This window comes from Nannospalax galili, unplaced genomic scaffold, assembly GCF_000622305.1.
Source record: "Nannospalax galili isolate Female #2095 unplaced genomic scaffold, S.galili_v1.0 scaffold222, whole genome shotgun sequence".
NCBI lineage: Eukaryota > Metazoa > Chordata > Mammalia > Rodentia > Spalacidae > Nannospalax > Nannospalax galili.
In genome coordinates this window covers 1,932,450-1,953,596 of record NW_008348213.1, presented here as the reverse complement: position 1 = coordinate 1,953,596, position 21,147 = coordinate 1,932,450, and the positions used below count along the sequence as shown (strand labels likewise).

Sequence of the window (21,147 nt, the reverse complement as noted above, 5' to 3'; positions counted from 1 at the left end):
CACAGCAGACAGTAGCAGGGATATCAGAGTATAAGGGCTGTAGTGGGGGGAGGGAGGCTATGGGAGGGTGCCATCTGGGAAATGGGTTTATAGTTGAATGAGATGGTTTGGGAGTTTCTGTGTGATATACCCACACAAAAAAAAAAAAAATCAACAAATTAAAAAAATGTATTTGAGGAGGAAGCATAAAAGTTTACGTCATGTTAAGTAGTAGAGGTGATGAACATTACTGTTGAAATCTACCCGATGACTCTATACATACACAGGCACCAAGGATCCGAGTGCAATTGATTATGACTAGTAATAATTAGATACATACAGATTAGAGACACATGCGCCAACATCTCAGTGTTAGTAGCAAAAACAATGAGTCTGTAAGAAACAGTATATTTAGAATGAAATGGAGATCTTTTTTGAAGGTTAAAAACTCATTCAATTTTATGTTTTACAGGGCTTATACTGAGTTCAATATTGTACCACTGTATTGATTCAACAGCAAACCTAGAAATTTTATAACCACTTTTGAAGGAGCTGTGTCTTTGCTCTGGAAAATGTTATTGGGCATGTTAAAGCTGTAATGATATGTTTCTTCTATGAAACTGTATTTTAATAATGAAAGGAGATCTTTTTTAAAGGTTAAAACCTCATATAATTTTATGTCTTAAAGGGTTTATAATGAGTACAATATTGTGTAACTGTATTAATTTAACTGTAAACCTAAAAATTTACAGCTAATTTTGAAACAGATGCATCTTAGCTCTGGAAATTGTTATTGAATATGTCAATGCTGTTTTCATGGAATGCTTCTTCTAATTATGTGGTTATTAAATCAATATTTTTTAAAAATCCTATTATAAAGCAAAAAGAGGAACAGCAGATGAATCACACCTAGATTTAAAGATCTAAATTTTAACCCATAAGAACATTTCTAAATCACCAGGTATGGTGGCTCACATCTTTAGTTCCAGCACTTGGGAGGTGAGGCAGGCAGATTTCTGTGAGAGTGAGGCCAGCCTCGTCTACACAGTGAGCTCCAGGCCAGCTGGGGTTACAGGGAGATTCTGTCTTAAAAAAAAAAGGAATCTCCCTAAATTATTGCCTTTAAGTTACTCGAAGAAAAAGAAAAAAAAAAACCATGCCTTTAAAACAGAGGAAACTCACTGTTTATGTCCAACTAGAAGATGAGGATATGTACATTAAACTGATACTGATTTCTTTATCCAAGGTATGTCTTGAGCATAACCAAAACTACTAATAGAAACTTCCTGTCCATCCTTTAAGGCAGGTACCTGGAGTTTCTATGTTTTCTACCACCTGATAAATGTCCTTTGTAACTAATAGAGAGATGTCAAGTAAAGAGCCTTCACTCATCTGAAACTTCCTAATACTACATCTTTAAGCAGTATTTATTTATGGCTAAAATAGATTTCTGGCCATGGATTTTGACTTGCCATTCATGATAGGTGTAGTAGCCAGTCTACAAGATGCCCCAGCGATTGCTGTTTCCTGGTATAGTGTAGTGCAACCCCTTCCCATATCATAGCAAAATTGGCCTCTGTGACCAACGAAATACAGCATAGAGCAAAATGGTCTAGGAGTGGGCAGCATAAGAAAGGGCATGCAGAACATGCAGGTCCTATGCTGTACTCGAAGCATCTGAGGAGGATTACTGGCTTGTCTCACTGTCTGTTCTCAGTGGCAGTGTGGTACAGTAGGAGGTGTATTGGTGGGGTGCCAAGAGACTGCTGACCTCAGAAACTTAAACTTTTTGGAATCTTTTTTCTTGTGGAAAGTTGGAAAATTAGCACCTACCTTACTAGGCTTTGCAAGGCTTAGAGGTTTTTATGCAATTCTTAAAACAGTGACCAACACATCATTTCTTAGTACACGCTAGTTATTAGTTAAAACTCTTGCGATTACCTTTACTTCAATATCTAGATTATAAACTGGTAGGTGACAAGAGTTTGCCATATACTTCTTTGGAAGTCAGTATGGTACTGAAGTTAAGACCTTATTTGGAGACTGTTGTGTTTGAATCCTAGCTCTGCTACTTAACCTCTCTAAATGTGGTTCCAAGTCTATCAAGTTCAGATCATAACAGGATCTAAGACCTCATAGAGCCATTAATTGATTTGATATGTGTGTGACAAAGTACTTTGCACATGGTGAATTCAGGGGTCGCTGATATCTGACTACTTTGTGACCTACCAACAAAGATTATAGATACTTCTGGGTTAAAGGTTTATAAGAAAAAGGGGGGACACAGAAAGAAATGGAGCTCCCAGAATCCTGAATAAAAATAGAAACTACCTGCTCTTGTTCTAGCTTCATGAGCTCACAGAGATCCACCTGCCTCCCCAGTACTGGGATTAAAGGCATGTGCCACCACACCCAGCCCAAAATCACCTTCTTTAAAACATCATCTTCTGGATCTTCCATGAACCTCTTGTACCTGTGTTAATTCAGCTTTTTACATTAGTGGACTGTGACCTCCCTGAAGGCAGAGATCAGGTCTTAATGGTATTCTTAGTACTTGGCCTGACCTCTTGGCAGAGGCAGGTGGATCTCTGTGAGTTCGAGGCCAGCCTGGTCTACATGGTGAGTTCCAGGACAGCTGGGTCTACAGGGAGACCCTGTCTCAAAAAGACCAAAAAAAAAAAAAAAAGGGGGGGGGGAATGAATGAAAATAATGCTCTTTCCCCCTTACAGTTCTGAGTGTCACTCATTTTTTGTCAGTCTGGTATAGCTGGAGGTTTTGAAACCAACTTGCTTATGGGGAATGAAATCACAGTGTTTGAATGCAGCCAGCAGGATATGACTACCCAGACTTAAGCCACCATCAGGATAGCACTTTCTTATACAATGTGACCTTCAGTTCTCTGACTGAACCCACTCCCATCAATTTATTCTAGTTCTCTCCCTCCTTACCCTCTCTTTCCTCCTTCCTTCCTCCCCTCCCTTCTTTCTTCCTCTCCTTCCCATTGGAGTACCAAAGAGCTACCACCCTTCCCCTGAACTGATGTTTAGCTTTAGTAGGCTTTGTATACAATCAAAATTTCAAAATCCACTGTGAGAAATAAAAACCAAATAGAGGAAAAATGAAACTCTTCAAAACACACACTACCTTCCACTGCTCTTTTGAAGAATACTTTACAGCTTCCACATGTCAACACTCCATAATGACATCCGGAAGCTTCATCTGAGCACACCAGGCAGAGTTTGGGAGGTGGTCCTGTTGCTGTTGAGGAGCTAGATGGAGGAGAGCTCACATCTGGTCTCATTCCAGGGCTATAGAAGAGGAGAAACAGTGTTATGATTTAATTGTCATGACTGTGAAAGGAATGTCAAGATAAGACTTTTCTTTGCTTCTCATTTCATGTCAGCATACTCACACTAAAAATATCCTATCTAAATATATTGAAACATGTTTTTATTCCTTAAAATATGAAATGTAGGGGCTGGAGAGATGGCTCAATGGTTGAGAGCACTGGCTGCTCTTACAGAGCACCCAGGTTCAATCCCCAGCACCCACATGGTAGCTAACAACCATCTGTAACTTGAGTTCCAAGGGATCCAAACACCCTCTTCTGGCCTCTTCAGGCATTGCACAGCATGGGTGCACTTACATATATGCAGGCAATATACTCATACACATAAAATAAAAATAAAATATTAAAACACTAATATGCATACTTTTAAAAAAGATGCAATGTAGCAGCTAGTGAGATGGCTCAGTGGTTGACTGCTTTCTCAGCAAACATGAGAACCTAAATTGAAATCACTAGCATCTCTGTAAAAAGCAGGGCATGGCTGTGCATGCCTGTAATCCCAGCAGTTGGGGGTGGAGAAAGGTGGATCTGAAGGGCTCTCTGGCCAGCCAGATTAGCTAAAACAGCAAGGTTCTTATTCAGTGAGGGACCCTATCTCAAGGCACTAAGGTTGAGGGTGATAGAAGAAGAGGCTCTGGCCTCTGCACGCACACACACACACACACACACACACACACACACACAGAGGCATGCATGAAAAGCAGTAACTAATTCTTTTTGTGTTCCCTAAACAAAATGATGAAATTATAAATTTTATAGCAATTATAAATTTTAATTGCTTTGGATTTTTAACATCACCATTACTGAAATTCCATTTAAATACAATAACATGCACCATTTTTCTAAGTGTGTAATTGATGGGTTTTGTTAAATGGTAAGTCCTGTAACTAACACTATGATCATTTAATGTTGATATTTCTATCACACCCAAGAAATGCCTTCTACCCCTCAATTGCTTAGGACGTCCATCTTTTTCTCTTTTTAAGATCATACATTAATCAAGTCTTATTACAGCTCTATCCATTTTCTCCTCTAGAGCAAAAGTTACATACAAACTCAGAGTTTGGGACTACATCTCAGTGCCATCCTAGCTGGAATAACATTCTTTTAAAAAAGATTTATTGATTATTTTTATTTTATGTGTATGAGTGTATTGCCTGCATATAGGTAGGTGCAACTCATGTCGTGCAATGCCTGTGGAGGTCAGAAGAGGCTGCCAGATACCCTGGAACTGGAGTTATGGATAGTTGTTAGCTGCCATGTGGGTGCTGGGAATCGAACCCGGGTCTTCAAGAGCAGCCAGTGCTCTTAACTACTGAGCCATCTCTCTAGCCCCAGAATAATAGTCTTATGACTAAGAAAAGATCAATCTAGAAACATTGCTTTTATAACCTTCCTGTCTGGCTTGCTGTAAAAAGCACTGTGCTCCCAACTCCAGGGGCCATCCTGCTCTCTCCTCTCAACCAAAATACCCCAGAGCACAAGAGGAAAAATACGAATCTGTTCTCTCACCAGGCCTCACTTCTCACTTTGCAAACTTCTCACCATAGTGTGTGCAGGTGTAATGCTCACAGGTATTTACATTTTTCTCGAAAAATTTCAAATTGTCAAAGAAGTATAAGAGATATATATCTTTTACCTATACTTACTAAGTATATTTTATAAAGCAATGAAAATAGAAGATAAACTACTACATTTTATGTTGTGATAATGATGGTTTCAGTACTGAATTATCCTATGGAACTCTGACTTCACGTGCTGATTTTAGGATTAAAATTATATTGTGTGGCTAAAAAGAATTTCTAGGGGCCTGGAGAGATGGCTCAGCGGTTAAGAGCACTGACTGCTCTTGCAGAGGACCTGGGTTTGATTCCCAGCACCCACATGGCAGCTACAAACCGTCCTTAACTCTAGTTCCAGGGGAATCCGAAGTCCTCTTCTGACTTCCATGGCATTGCACGACATGGGTGCACTCACAAACATGCAGGCAATACACTCATACACATAAAATAAAAATAATAAATAAAAAAAATTTTTAGCTTTGTGCTTCAAAGTATGTTGCCCATTCCTTATCTAGTTATGGACTCTCAAGCAGCCTTTAAAAATATGGACAGTATCAACTTGTTGGGTTTGCAATTCTTTTTTTCTTAAAAAATCATTTTTATTTTTTTATGAGTGTTATGCCTGTATGTGTATAAGTGCACCCATGTCGTGCAGTGCCCATGGAGGAGAGAAGAGGGAGTTGGATTCCCCTGGAACTGAAGTTACAGATGGTTTTTGGCTGCCATGTGGGTCCTGAGATTCGCTCTCTGGTCTTCTCTCAGTGCTCTTTACCTCTGAGCCATCTCTCCAGCTCAGGTTTGCAGTTCTTAAAGTGTGGTGTTTGTTACCTGTATATGAAAGTTAACAAACATAGCCACTACCTCTTTGAGTTTTTCTTACTTTACTCCCTTAAGAGATGGCATTTTGGAATAAGCTTAGATTGGATGTAGGTTGTCTCTTCATCCTTTATTAATAAATTGCATGTTTTTATTTCAGCCAATGACAATGCTAAATCTCAAATGCAAAAATATGTAATACATAGAGCAAACTAAAGAGATTAGTTACCAATTAGTTGGAAATAATAAGTATCATTGTTCTATTTAGGAAAAAATTTAAAAAGTAATAATCATAGCTGGGAGTGGTGGTTCATTCCTCTAATTCTTTTTTTTTAAAGAGTTTATTTATTATTTTTATTTTATGTGTATGAGTATATTGCCTGCATGTATGTGAGTGCACCTGTGTTGTGCAATGCCATGGAGGTCAGAAGAGGGCTTCATATTCCCCTGGAACCAGAGTTAAGGACAGTTTGTAGCCTCCACATGTGGGTGCTGGGAATCGAACCTGGGTTTGCTCTTAGCTGCTGAGCCATCGCTTCAGGCCCTCATGCCTCTAATTCTAACACTTGGGAGGCTGAGGCAGAAGGATTGCTGTGAGTTTGAGGCCAGCCTGGGTTACACAGTGAGCTCTGGGCCAGTTTGGGGCTATAGTATGAGACCCTCTCAACAAACAAAAACCTTTAAAAAATGTAATAATTATAGAATAATTTGAGTAATGATACTATTAAATAGGCTAAAAGTTAAAAAGGCTCACCCCAAATTAAACCCTCAAATGAAGCTTCCTGAATCTCGCCAGCTTTCTTGTTTATCTACAGACTTAGTTGATAGCACAACATTCCTGCCATCCTAGTTCTGGGAAGAGGCTCTAGGGTTTCATATTGTTCTCTAAGCACTGTCAATAAGAATTTCTGCATGTTTCAAAAGCACAAGGTATTGATTCCTTGCTAGAGTTGGGACAGTGGACTGGATACATATTGGAAGTCTGCAATCAAAAGGAATAACCTGAAATGACTGCTGCAGGTCCCACACAGCCACCCCTGGTTAATGAAAACTGTGAGTAACGCAGAGTTGCCCCTTTGGGCCAGAGTTTTATAGAGCAGTAGGAAGGCTCTGGAATGAATGTAGTCAGTAGCAATGTGTTGGGGAGCAAAATCTTCCCTGGCTTCTGTTTGGAAGATGCTCCTATTCCAGTTCAGACAGACTCTGCCACCTGATATCTATATTTAAGGAGTAACCAGTTGCTTGTATATTCAGTTTATGAAAAATGAGCACATTGTTTAAAGATTTTTAAGATCAATCTTGTAATATTTCCTTTACCTGTTTTATAGACTGTATTCACATGTGTATAAAAATATATGTATTTTAATTTTCAACTGTATTTTGAAGTACTTTATGCTTTTAGAAGTCATTTATCTGCTCTGTGAAAAGATGTCACCATCCCTAGATGAGGTCATGCAGACAGTGATTGATCAGAAAGAAAACCGACTTGTTTCAGATCCTAGCTGTCCCACTCAAGAGCCTGTATGGCTTTGGAAAAGTATCTACTACTTTAAGCTAAAGCTAAAGCTCAGGAGGCTGAGGTTTCCCCTGCCAGTGTGTTATGGAACAGAGTAACACATTCAGAAGTCTAGTATAGTCCCTATACCCAGCAGTCAACTGAAGCATGTTCATGCTTTTTTTGTATCAGGAAAACTGAAGACTTTTATGTATAAACACTATTTAGTAGGAGGTAAGTATTAAGTCTAAAAATATAGGATAGTATTCCCTAAGTTATCACATATAAATTAGAATATATGTAAAACATGTTCAGGCCTCTCAAGTGTAAGCTATGGATGGCAAATGGGAAGTTAAAACTAAATGAGCCAAGAATCTAGGACCCAGGCTTCAGATAATCATTTGGGCTACATAAGCTAAGGACTCAGTAAGCAGAAAATTGCATGGAAAGCTGTGTACCAAAGGTATGAGTGTCACACAAAAGGAAACTATTAGGCCATACTGACCACTATGCAAGAAATGGATGAATATAGCTGCAAATATTACTTGTCATATTGCTGAAAGGGCTAGGGTTCAACAAAATGGCTAGAACGCAAGAGAAAACTACCGCATCTTTTAATAAAAAGCTATGGCAGAAATTAAAGTTATGTTTTAGAAACTATATATTTCACCCTTTGAATGGGATAATGAAACATCATGGTATTAAGGGCATCATCATTTCTAATAGTTGCAGATTCTTCAGTGTGTATTTAACTGTCAAACACACTGAGGATGCCGAGTTCTCTTTTAAACTGACTACACTCAAGGTGCTTTCCTTTAAGTGAAGAGCTGTAGGAACAAAATACCTGTTTCAGGTGAAACTGGCATACTGTTAGGTGCCAGTCAGAATGGCAAATGTCTCAACACTGAGTCATGCCTGAGGTTACTGAGATTATTGGGAGCAATGTATCTTTTTTCTGTTTAATTTTCTTATAAGAAAAGGAATTGATGAAAAGCATATGCATGGATGGGTTATGAAACTTAACCACACTTTAGGAAACATGTACAATGTTTAGGTAAATTACACCCATGCGTTCAGCAGATCCTTCCTGGTACCTGGATTCCCAGATACTTTGATGAGACAGAAGTTGTATCATGACAGAAATTCATTATAGAAATAACAAACCTGAAACTTTTATCTGGGGATGAGTGGCAGAATTAAGTTTTAACCCCGTGTTAGTTTCAGTAGGAAGGCACTCCACATTATAGACAGACAAACCTGGGTTCAAATCCTAGCTCCAGCGCTCTTCACAGCTATGTGCCAGTGGCAGGCTGACTTAAATGTTCCATTGTTAGTGTCAGATTGGGAGGGGGGTGATCTCTTTTTATTGTCCCCAACTGCTCTTTCCCCACTGGGGAAGGTCGTTCAGACAGTTAAATTCAGGTAATTAAGTTCAGATAAGCTTTTAAAATTCTATACCAAAACTCTGTAATTTGGTGTTTTAAAGGTTACTGAAACTGAATCAGTAAAATTTTGGCAAGGTGACATGCTAAAATCCACTGAAGTATCCTGAAGTTTGAATGATTTTGTAGTACAGGTTGAATATTCTTTACCTATAATGCTTGGGACCAGAAGTGTCTTATATTTTGTGGAATTTGATGATTTGAGGATATTGGAATAGATTTTACTAGGTGTGTGTCTAATAAAAAAATCTGAAATGCTATGAAATTTGATGCTTTTTGGTGTCATGTTAGTGATAAAAACCCTGGAGTTTAAGGATTCATACATTCTGCACTAGGGATATTCAGCTGGTGTCAGGTACTAGTGAACAGTGGTTCTGTGATTTTTGTAAATCTTCCAAATATTGACATTGTTGAACTTTACAAGAGTCACATTTTTCAAGCTCACACTGGGAAAGAAGTCTTCCAAAATGCTGTGCTTTGTCATTGGCCAGAAACACTATCAGTTATTTTCTTTGTAGTACTAAATCTGCCTCCGTAACTAAAAAAAAAAAACCCAAAACTTTATTGAGCTTTTTTACATTTCCTATAACAGTTCTTAATCAAATTTAGACTCCCTCCCTCAATCCATGCTCCCTCACTCTCACCACTGGACCTATGTATTCTGCCATACACATTAAGTCCTAGCCAGTCAAGCATTTGTATCCAGATGTTTTTTGGTGCAAATTCATCCACCAGTGTCTAGTCAGCCTATCTAGAGATCATAAATAAGGCCTACTCTCTTCACCCAGTAGTAATCTGTCTCCAGTAGTTTCCAGACTAGGGCTGGCCCACCACCTTTTCCCTCACTTCCCTCTGGGCCCTTGTCGAACAGGCGTGGGTCCTGTGCTCAATGCCACCATTGCCACAAGCTCACATGTGTAAGCCTCCAGTGGCCTGAGAGCCTCTGCTTCCCTGTGTTCATGAACCAACCCTGGCTCTTACAATCTTTCTGCCCCATTTTCTGCAATTGTTCCCGAGTTGTGAGCAGGTGAGGTTTAATATAAGTCTTATCTAGGGACATACACTCTGCAGTCTCTTATTCTTTAAAATTTGGCCAGTTGTGGCCTTCTGTTTGCATCACACTCTGTCATATAAGAAAGCTCCCCCGGTGAGAGTTGAGGGATGCACTAGTTTTCTCTCTACGCTATTTTGCTATTTTCCATAAGCCTTAGGTGTAGAAGTTCAACTAGATATGTCACATAGGACTGGTCATCTCTCAAGACATATAGTCTATGTGTCTGACCAGTTGTGGGATTCTGAAGAAGCCTCTATCTGTTGCAAAAAGAAGCTTCTTTGATGAATGGTCTATAAATATCCCAAAGCTAAAAAAACCAATAATTTATGTTGTATGATATTCGATGAAAAGCAGTCACTTATTTAAGTCCAGTTTAATCCTTCTTATACTTGCTTTTCCTTGTGAGAACCATTAAATGCTAATAGCAAAAATGCTTATCCATTTTGTCACAAAGATATTAAAAAGATGCCTGCATGCAAATGTTGAGACTTAACAGAATTAGTAATAGTTTTGTTTTCTCAAGGATGTTCAAGAGATGGGGGGACCACAGAGGATAGGTATTATCAAGGGAAAAATGGGGATAATGGGGATACTTTTAACTTGGGAGGGCATGGAGGGAGTGTTAGACAAGGAGAGAGGAGAGATAAATAATGCCTAGCTAGTGTAAAATACCAGAGGGAACTGTATTAGTCCAAAAACTGCTGAAAAATGACATACACAGTATCTCTACATGAGTCCATGTGTAAAGCTAAAGGCTGCATAACAAGAAATAGGGCCAGACAGGAGAAACCTCCTTTTGAGTTGTTGACCAGGGTAGTCCAAGAGACTCCCAAAATTACACAGGCTATTACCACAGCCCTTGATTGCCTCCCAGAACTTGAAGGTAAGACCCTATTGCTGAAGACAAGACATACTTTGGAGACAAAGGATTTGGAACAATGGAGCTGGAACTGACTTGGAAGCCACCTCCCTGAGAAGTAGCTCTCATAGTTTTGGAGACTACTGCCAAGCTGCTAAGGGAGGTGAATCAATGTTCCAGCCCCAGCTTTAAGGCCTAATAACTACATCAATGACCAGCACACAAACTGTATTGGGGCAGCAGTGGCATTTTTATCTTGGGGGTAATCAACAGCTACTTAGATTGGACTTAAAGCCCACTCAAGGGGAGGAAACTCATGTGTGCTACTGTAAACGAAGCCAAATACACATGGCTGGAGAGGTCATAGATCTCAAAGAAAACCTCAAGGCTGTCATATCCCTAGACAAATGTAATTTCTTACTATGTGTAAAATATGGATCCTTATATTTACAAACAAGTATCCCAGTTACCACTTATCAAAGAAGCTTCTTTTGCAACAGATGGAGATTACTACAGAGTTCCACAACTGGTCATACACAGTGACTGTCTGTGAATTGCCCAAGCCTAAGTGACACATCTACAATGCAAACTCTACACCTAAGACCCACAGAACATAGTGGAACAAGGGGTAGAGAGAACACTAATGCATCTCTCAACACTCATTAACGAAGCTCCCTCATACAACAGAGGGCCATGAACACAAAAGGACACAAATGGCCAAAGCATAGAGGATAAGAGTCTGCAGAGTGTGGGTCCTTGGACAAGACTCCTACATTAAACTTCACCCACCTAGGGGTTCAGGGACCACTGTGGAAGAGGGGGTGGAAAGACAGTAAGAGCCAGGGAGGAAGTGCATGGCCATAAGGAAATAGAGCCCTACAGGCTCCTGGGACCTTGCTGATATGAACCTACAGCAATGGTGTCAGCACGCACAAAACTCATGCAAACTCAAGCAGACAAAAACCCAGCATAGAACTGTGGAAATGGGCAGCAGGCCCCAATCTTAGCTGAAGAACTATTGACAGCTGCTTACTGCTGGGTAAGAAGAGCTGATATTCTTAAACGGAGGGACTGATTAGATCTCAGTGGATAAACTTGCACTGAGGGACCTCTAGGGACACTAACTTGACTTGATAGACCTTAACACAAATGACGGAATGCATGAATTCCAGTGGGGGGGTATGGAAGGGTGCCAGTGGGGAAGGGGATATAAAAATGATTAAGATGTTCTGTATGAAATATGCAAAAAGTCAATAAAAATTTACATTTACACAATAGAGTTCTACTCAGTGGTAAAGAAAGATGAAATCATGAAATCTGCAGGTAAATGGATGGAACTAGAAGCTGTTATACTAAGTGAAGTAACACAGACTCAGAAAAACAAATGACATATGTTCTCCCTCATATGTGGATCCTAGCACCAAATCCTTGTGAGTATGTATCCAGATATAATTATAGAAATCAGGATAATGAAAAGGAACCAAGGAGGTAAAGAAAAGGAAAGAACCTGAGAATAGTAGGAAACAGGTGTTACTAAGGGAGAAATGGATAAAAATTGGGTTATTTAAATGGGAGCGGGGAGGGAGGGTCTCACAAGAAACTTGGGGATAAAGGAAAAGAAGGAGGTCAAGAGAGGTGGGACCATAGGTGACGGGTATTATCAAGGGAGACATGGGAAAAATGGGGGCACTTTAAATGGGGAAACCACGCGGAAGGGTTAGACAGTGAGAGAGAGAGAGGAAACATAAATAATGTGTAGCTAGTTTAAAAAAACGAGAGGGAACCCTATTAGTTCAACAACCTACTGACAAATTACACAGACATCATCACTACATGAGTCCATATGTACATATATGTGGCTAAAGTTTACATAACAAGAAACACTGTCAGACCGGCAATACCTTCCTTTGAGTTGTTGGCCACAGTGGTCCAAGAGACTCCCAAAATTACTCAGGCCCTTGATGGCCTCCCAGAACTTGAAGGTAAGACCCTACTGCTGAAAACAGAACAAACTTTGGACACAAGATTTGGAGCAATAGAGCTGCAACTGACGTGCAACCACTTCTAAAGAATAGCTCTCAGAGCTTTGAAGAGCACTATGAAGGTGCCAAGGGAAAACATCAATGGATGATCCAAAACCAGCTTCAAGACCAAACAACCACATCAATGGCCAGCACAGCATGTCATTGGTGCAGTAGTGGCACTCTTTTCTTGGGGGCAATCAACAGCTACCTAATTTGACTAAATGCCCACTCAAAGGGAGGAAACTCAAGTGTGATAATGTAAGTATAACCTAATACACATGGCTAGAGTAGCCACAGATCTTAGAGGAAACCCCAAGACTGTCACATTGCTAGAGTAATGTGATTCCTTACTATGTGCAAAATATGTATCCTTATATTTACAGACAAATATCCCAGTCACCACTCATTGAAGAAGCTCATTTTGCACCAGTCAGAGTCTATTACCAAGTACCACAACTGGTCACACATGAACATTGTCTATGAATTGCCCAGGTCTAAGTGACGTATCTATAATGCAATCTCTACACCGAAGGCTCATGGAACATAGAACAGAGATAAAGAAGAGGACACTAATGAATCTCTAAGTTCTCAGTAATGAAGGTCCCTTATGCCCTGGAGGGCCAGGAACACAAAAGGTCACAAACAGCTGAAGTGTAGAGATCAAGAGTCTGTTGAATGCTGGTCCTTGGACAGGATCCCTTTTACTAAACTTCATCCATCCAAGGCTCAGGGACCATCTCAGAGGAGGGGGCAGAAAGATTCTAAGAGCCAGGGAGGAGATGCATGACCATATGGAAACAGAGTCCTACAAGCTCCTGGGAACCTGCTCATAGGATTCTGTGGCAATGGTGTCAGCATATACAAGTCCCAGGCAAACTCAGGCAGACAATAACCCAGCACAGAACTGGGAAAATGAACAGCAGACCTCAATCTTATCTTGAAGCAATGTTGGCAACTGACTGCTGCAAGATGAAGAAAAGCCGATCTTCCTAAAACAAGGGACTCTAGATAGGCTGACTAGACTTAGTGGATGGACTTGCACTGGGGAATGGCTGGGGACACTGAAAAACCAGTGGGCCTTAACAGGGATGACCGAGTATATGGGCTCCAGTGGGGGGGGGGGCTATGGGAGGGTGCTAGTGGGGACAGGGATATAAAGATGATTAAGATTGTTTGAGATGGTCTGTATGAAATACACAAAAAAAATCAATAAAAAAAATTTAAAAACCATCAGTGCAAATGTCAGTACAGTAAAGGAGCCTAAGAAAGCATGGACTGCCATAAAAATATACTGATAAGGTCCTGGGGACTCTCATGGGTTCTTAGAATACACTGTTGAGAACTGTTTCCATAAAGAAGACTGAGTGAGAAATCAAAATCAGACATGGTAGAATTTGTAACTTAACTTGACAAATATAATAGCTTGGTAACCATTTAGTAGCTATAAATTCACAAATGCTCTATTTCTAAATGGGACACTATGGGACACTAATATGCTTAGCAAAAAGAAATGGTATTGTTTACTAAACTTGATGCTTTTCTCCACAGAATGAGAGAGATGTTAAAGTTTTACAAACTCAAGTGTTGTGGTTAGCTGAACCTTCAATTTAAGTGAATTCAATCAATAATTTCAATTCAATCAATGTAAGAAATCTACCTCAGAGAACAAGTATTAACTACCATGGGAAAAATCTTGGTAATACATCTGCTATCGTTGGATTAATTTTTAACAACTACAAATGCAACAGGTATATTTTGTTGGCTTGTCAGTTTTTGTCCCAATGCTACAAGACACCAGTTCCCAAGAGGGGACAGGGACAATTTGATTCCAAGGGCATACCTGACAATGTCTGAAGACATTTTTAGTTTTCACAAACAGGGAAAAGTTGCTGTTATTCAGAGATAAGAGGCCCAACATGCCAGTCAACATTCTTCAACACAGAGGACAGCACCCCAATAACAGAAAATTACATAGCTTCAGACGTTGGCAATGCTGAGATTGAGGGACTTTTGCCATAAAGCTTTAAGTAACAGAAACTGGCATGCGTGTTTAAACAAATAAATGAATGGACCAGAAACATTTTCAAGCCTTTTAAACTCTTGAAAAATGAAATCACTGCTTTATTGAGGCAGCCATAAGTATTCTTTGATTTCAGACAAGTCCAAAGAGAGGTTCAAAACAGTTGAAGCCAGAGACTGAACAGCCCTGGTTATCAACGAAAGAATTAGCCTGAGTCAGTAATTTAATTTTTCCCCTGTAGGGACAGCACTAAAAGGTGGTTTTTACACATTAAAGTCACCTGCACTTTCCTTATCTTTGTTCACTAAGAAAAATGTAAATACTCAGCTGCATACAGGAGGTGATTATATTTTCTGATTTCCTATTTATCTTTGCTTTAGCAAAAGGGTTGCTGATTTGTTTAATAATAAGCAATGAAATAGTTTTCAAGTCAAATACAAAAGTACTCTTGGGAAGACTTTCACATTATTTCTCTTTTCTCCTTTTCCAGTCCCTTAACCGCTGACCCTTCTTTCTTATCTTATTAGAAGTCTCAGAGCATTACAGTACAAGCACAATGTGGCTCATGGTCTGGCTTCTCTTTCTTTTTCCAATTGTGTTTTTCTATGGACACAAACCACTTGGGTGTGTCATTTCAGAGATCCTGTGTTCTATAAATATTTCCAAAGTGCCTACACCATGTGCCATGTTTCTCCTGGGAGTCTTTGCTAAGATTTATTCACCTGAAGTATCTCCCATGGTATTCTGATCCACAATAGCTTTTACACTTCCTTAAACATTGCCCTGTAACACAGGTGGTCTTAGGCCTTTTGATATATGTGTATATATCCTATTTTACCAGTGAGCGCTTTTAGAAAGGGCCCCTTTCTTCAGGCTCTTCAGCATCTTGTACGTGGTTCTGACATGCTAATTTTTTCAAGCATATTTATATTAAAAAAAAACTTTTTAAATTTTACTTTTATTCTATGTGTATGAGTGTATTGCCTGAATGTATGTAAGTGCACCTGTGTCATGCAATGTCTGTGAAGGTCAGAAGAGGGCATCAGATTCTCCTGGAACTGGAGTTATGGATGGTTGTTAGCTGCCATGTGGGTGCTGGCAATTGAACCCAGGCCGTCTGCAAGAGCAGCCAGTGCTCTTAACCACTGAGCCATCTCTCCAGCCCAGCATATTTATACTTTATAGTTTTATTTGATCTGCAAAAGAATTTGAAGAAGCTAACATGGTAGAGGCTTATGAGATTATCCTGTGAATACAAGTGTTAACTTTGCAACTAACTACTATACAACAACACAAGCTTATTCTTTATATATGTTATTCATTCAATCCTCTCCATAACCTATGAGGTAGATACTGCTTTCAATATTACAAATATAAGAAACAGATTTACGGAAGTTGACTTTGCCTAAGTTCTATAATTAATAATTATCAAAGTCAAATCCTGTCTCCCTGCTCCCCTACATAAGCCATGTGGTCTTTCTTAAACCCAAAGCAACATTGTTAACTAATACTCTACTTCCATTATGATAAGGTGACAAAACTGAGAAGTTGAGGTTTATCTAGGTCTTGGAATTGAGGAACAATGCTTTCTGCTTTGTAGGTGAACCTTTTTCTAACTTTAAGAAAATTTAAAAACTTTATGTGTGTGTATTACCTGCATGTAGGTAAATGCACCCATGTCATGCAATGCCCACGGAGGTCAGAAGAGGCTGTTGGATCCCCTGAGACTGGAGTTACAGACAGTTGTTAGCTGCCATGTGGGTGCTGGGATTTGAACCCTGGTCCTCTGCAAGAACAACCAGTGTTCTTAACCACTGAGCCATTTCTCCAGCCCCATGTGAAACCTTATATCTCACTAACATAGAGCAAAAGCAGCAAATTCCCTGTGATCACTTCTAATCCTAATTTTTAAATAATAAAATAGGCAGAGTTAGTTGCCTTAGAACTGTCATTTGACTAGGTTTTCAAATATTCTACAAACTAATGTATATCTCATGTTGCACAGTAAGCTTAGTACCTAAATCCCACAAAGGCACTTCTAAGAAGAAAAGGAAACACAAGATAGTGGGTCTCTGTTCACATTAGTACAAAGGAAGGGAAAAGCCCCCAGAATCGGTTTCCACTGGACATCAGACCATATGCTCTCTTCTATCAAAGGCCAGGGCTTGGTTGTCATTTTAGTGTGAGATACTCATCTCTGTGGACCAGTTCCCAGCAGGTGAGTCTGCCTTCTCCCTTCTTCCGCCTTTCTTTGCTATATACATTTTCCTCAGGTTTTGATGGTGATGCTGTCATTTGGTTCCTCAGTATTCACAGAAACAACATGCATATTTAATAAACAGACATGTTTACTAGAATTCACACTATTAGATTAAGAAGTAAGCAAGTAGTCTTTAGAATGATGTAAAGCCACTTAGAGGAGGACATCTTTAATATGCTCAGCTTGTGAAAAACTTAAAGACTGAAAAGAATCTTCAGTAGGTTATAAACAAAATGATCTCATCACAGCAATAGCCATATTGCAAATTATAGATTTTAATCCCACATGCCAAGCTAGATAGTGAGCAACTTACATAAATATATTATCTCAAATAATACTACTAAGTTAATTTTACAGATTTAGAATAAGAAAATGAAGCCATCTGTTTGCCGAAATTACATCATAAGGTACCACTTGGATTTTAAGTCAGCTTTGCCTGACTGTTGCCTTGAAAGGATCTGGAGAGTAGTAGCCATTAAATCTGATAAAGTTTTTAAGATCTTTTAAAAAATATTTTTATTATTTTGTGTATGGTATATTGCCTACATGCATGTAAGGGCACCCATGTCTTGCAATGCCCGCAGAGGTCAGAAGAGGGCATTGGATCTCCTGGGATGAGTTATAGATGGTTGTTAGTTGCCATGTGGGTGTTGGGAACTGAACTTGGGTCCTCTCAAGAGCAGTCAATCTCTTAACACTGAGCCATCTCTCCAAGTCCCAAGTTTTTAAGATATTATGGCTCACCAAATAGTCCTGAGGAAAGTATGAAAATTCAATTTTTTTTTTTTTACTTACCTGTGATGCCACAATAAATACTCAATAATTAAAAATAATTTGTAATTAATCTGTACTCAGGCTCAGGGAACACTGCCAAAGAAGAGGCAGAAAGAATGTAAGAGTCAGAGGGACAAGACACCTGCTACATTCTAGATGTGATAGAGAAGCTACAGCAATGAAACTTCCATAGTATGGTAGTCCAACAAAATCTGTGTGATGACAAAACCGGTTAGTTGACATGCCAAAGTGGATAGGAGAATGTCACAGGGTCCCACCTCAAGATAAAGAGCTACAGGTAGTCAGCAGATGCTGAGGGAGGGAGAATCTGTTTTTTTCCAGGGACTAGCTCCCTGAGAGGTTTTTCTTATCCCAAGTGGGCAACGCTAAACATGGGTACACATGAGTATGACTAGGTGAACTTATTACATATGTGTGTGTATACATACATATATATATGTATATGTAATAGTAATAATTGGGAAGAGGACAGATGATTGGGAGTGAGGGGACTGGGAGGAATGGAAGTAATACAAATGCAAGTACTCATGTATGAAATTCTCAAAAAATAAATCAAAGGAAAGCATGTACAGTTAGGATATATGCATATATTTATACTATGTTTAATTATATAATTATATGAATTAATATAATTCATTATATTTAGAACAAAATAATTTTATGTTCTAACAACATCTTATGTTGTTGTTTATGTCTGCTTTTGGTGTGTCTGTTTGTCTATATCTCTCTATGTGTGTGTATCTCCCTAAAATTACCTCAGTTTAAAAAATGTTTAAGAGGTTGGAGAGGCTGAGTAGTTAAGAGCACTGAGTGCTCTAGCGACCTGGGTTCAATTCCCAGCACCCACATGGCGGCTACGAACCGTCCTTAACTCCAGTTTCAGGGGAATCCGAAGCCCTCTTCTGACCTCTGCTGCACTGCATGACACGGGCGCACTCACATACATGCAAGCAATACACTCATATACATAAAATAAAAATAAATAAAAATTTTAAAAAAATGTTTAAAATAGACTGCTAGGCATGATCTGAATATCTGCCTCTAAACATTTTAAATTCACAGTCTAAATTTCAACTTTTTAAATGTTTCTCTGTATAACTGCTCAGGGCTTTATTTAGTGCAATTTTGTTCTTGTTTACATTGTTTCAGTCTTCAAAAATTATTTTCAAGTTTTTGGGGGAATTTCCTATGTGAGTACTGTATTTACATAATTTCCCTTCTTCCCTGTCCCTGCCTCCAGATCCTCCTAAGCCCCCCGACTCCCTCTCATTTTCCAGAACTGTCTTTTGGTTATTATTGTTACATATATACATGTATGTATATAGAAGCAACCTAGTGACATTGTTTCATTCTTACTGTTTTTTGAGAAGAGTTCTTTTCTTGTTCTTTTTATTCCTAAATTATTTTCAAGTGTAAACAATATAACTCTCGCTTCCTATGCTCAGAGTCCTTCCTGAATATTTGATACAGTGTCATGTTATTCCTTTTGGATGTATTATCTTTCTCATGATCATGATTTATTTTCCTCATAATTCTAACATAAAACTCTTTCTTTCCTCCTTTTATGTCTACTTTTAGTAGAAATATGTTTTATATACTCATAACACCATATTTGCCCTTAGAGGAAATGTTGAAGTACATTATATGTATGACTAATGTATTAGGCCCTGAAGTATTTTAGAAGAATTTTTTTGAGGGTGGGGTCTTTATGAGACAGGGTCTTCCTGTAGCTCAGGCTGGCCTGGAACTCACAGAGATCCACCTGCCTCTGCCTCCTGAGGTGCTAGAATTAAAGGCGTGTGCCACCACGTCCAGCATAGAAGATATTTTTAAATGAAATATACTGTTCCTCTAAAATATGAAGTTGAACATATATAGTGATGGGTAAATCACTTTCTAAAACAGGACAGAAATACTAAATAGTTAATTTAGATAAAATGAACTTAGTTTTATACAATCTAAGCTAGGAAAGAGGTATGTAGTCACACTGTCAGATTTGTAATTGGAAAACTTAAGTCTACTGACTAGAAAAATGGGCATAAATTAACTTGTTTGATGCTGAACAGACTGATAAAACCAAAAAACTATAACTACCCAGCTTAGAGCATTAAAATACCATAATTTCTGTATTTAACCTGACTATAAAGTAAAAACTACCATTTGTTTGGCACTTCCAAGGCATCTAACGCCCTCTTCTGACCTCCATGTGCATTGCATGACATGGGTGCACCTACCTACAAGCGGGCAATACACTCACACACATAAAAATGAAAATAATAAATAAAGTATTTTTAAAAAACAAAAAATTCTGAACCAGAAAAATTAAGACTACAGAGAGCAACAAAAGAACTAATTATTTTAAAATTACAATGGAAGCGTTAGGAAAGGGTTTTCTAATTGGCTTAAGGAAGAATTTTGCCCCTGTTCCTGGCCTGCATACAGGGAAGAGGACATGAACAGTATCTGAGGAAAATTCCTCTGAAATGTTAGTACTCACAGATTGCAAGCTAATACAAGGAAGAGTTACCATGATTGCTGAAATGGATAAAACCCCCCCTTTTCTTTTTGGTGGGGCGGGGGGGGGTTTCTTTTTTGACACAGGGTCTCCCTGTAGCCTCGGCCAGCCTGGAACTCACTATGTAGACCAGGCTGGCCTTGAACTCACAGAGATCCACCTGCCTCTGCTTCCCAAGTGCTGGGGTTAAAGGTATGCACTACCACGCCAGCCTGGACACAAATCTTAAAACCAAAGGAATCAGAACTTAGGGAAACACACGATAGAGAGAACAAAGTGCTCACATCTTGCACTGCAGTAAGCAGCTGGTCAACTGTTTTGGTGAGCTATAGGGTCCCATTTTTCAATAGGAGATAACTTGCTTTTCTTCCTTCTAGCATTAACAAATAGTATTATATAGGATGGTACATGCCAAAACAATTTAATAATCCACCCAGGAAGAAAGAAAAAATGGAATAAACTGTACGTAATTATGATCCTCACACTGAGGAAAACTCATTATTTTATCCAGAAAACAAAATATTTTCCCTTGTATCTTTTATGTCTATTCCATAATATTCTCCAAGAATATTCCTTTAAATTCATTTAGACATACACAGCTAGATAATAACATAATCTTCCAAATTAAGTTGAATTAGAATTACAGGTAGACCATGGCTGGTTGTTATTGAGTACAACTTTACTACCTGCACTTAGGAGGCAGAGGCAGGTGGATCTCTGTGACATCAAGGCCATCCTGGTCTACACAGTGAGTTCCAGGTCAGCTGGGGCTAGAGGGAGACCCTGTCTCAAAAAAAAAAAAAAATTACATTTAGAATGCTTATAAAATTTCAAAGAATTTAAATTAGAAAGTAAAGCCACTCCCATTTGTTTGGCTAGGCAGGCACCCTGATACAGTCTTCATCTCAACAAATTATTAGCACATGCTTATTTTGTATATAAAACTATAGGCAATAGTTTTTTACTCATTTTTTTT

The 21,147-nt window shown here is 38.9% G+C and overlaps 1 protein-coding gene across 8 annotated transcripts in view; it reads right to left on the bottom strand.

Annotated features, from left to right (window-relative positions):
• The window catches only part of Nr3c1 (nuclear receptor subfamily 3 group C member 1), a 138,467-nt gene that overhangs the window by 31,457 nt on the left and 85,863 nt on the right, over window positions 1–21,147 (bottom strand). For 6 of the 8 annotated variants that reach the window (XM_008844909.3, XM_017801064.2, XM_029569238.1 and 3 more), the window contains exon 3: window positions 3,122–3,288. In XM_008844909.3, coding sequence (XP_008843131.1) covers window positions 3,122–3,288 — 167 coding nt within the window. The remainder of the gene's footprint in view (window positions 1–3,121; window positions 3,289–21,147) is intronic. The other 2 variants (XM_008844910.2, XM_029569241.1) reach the window with 1 other exon arrangement.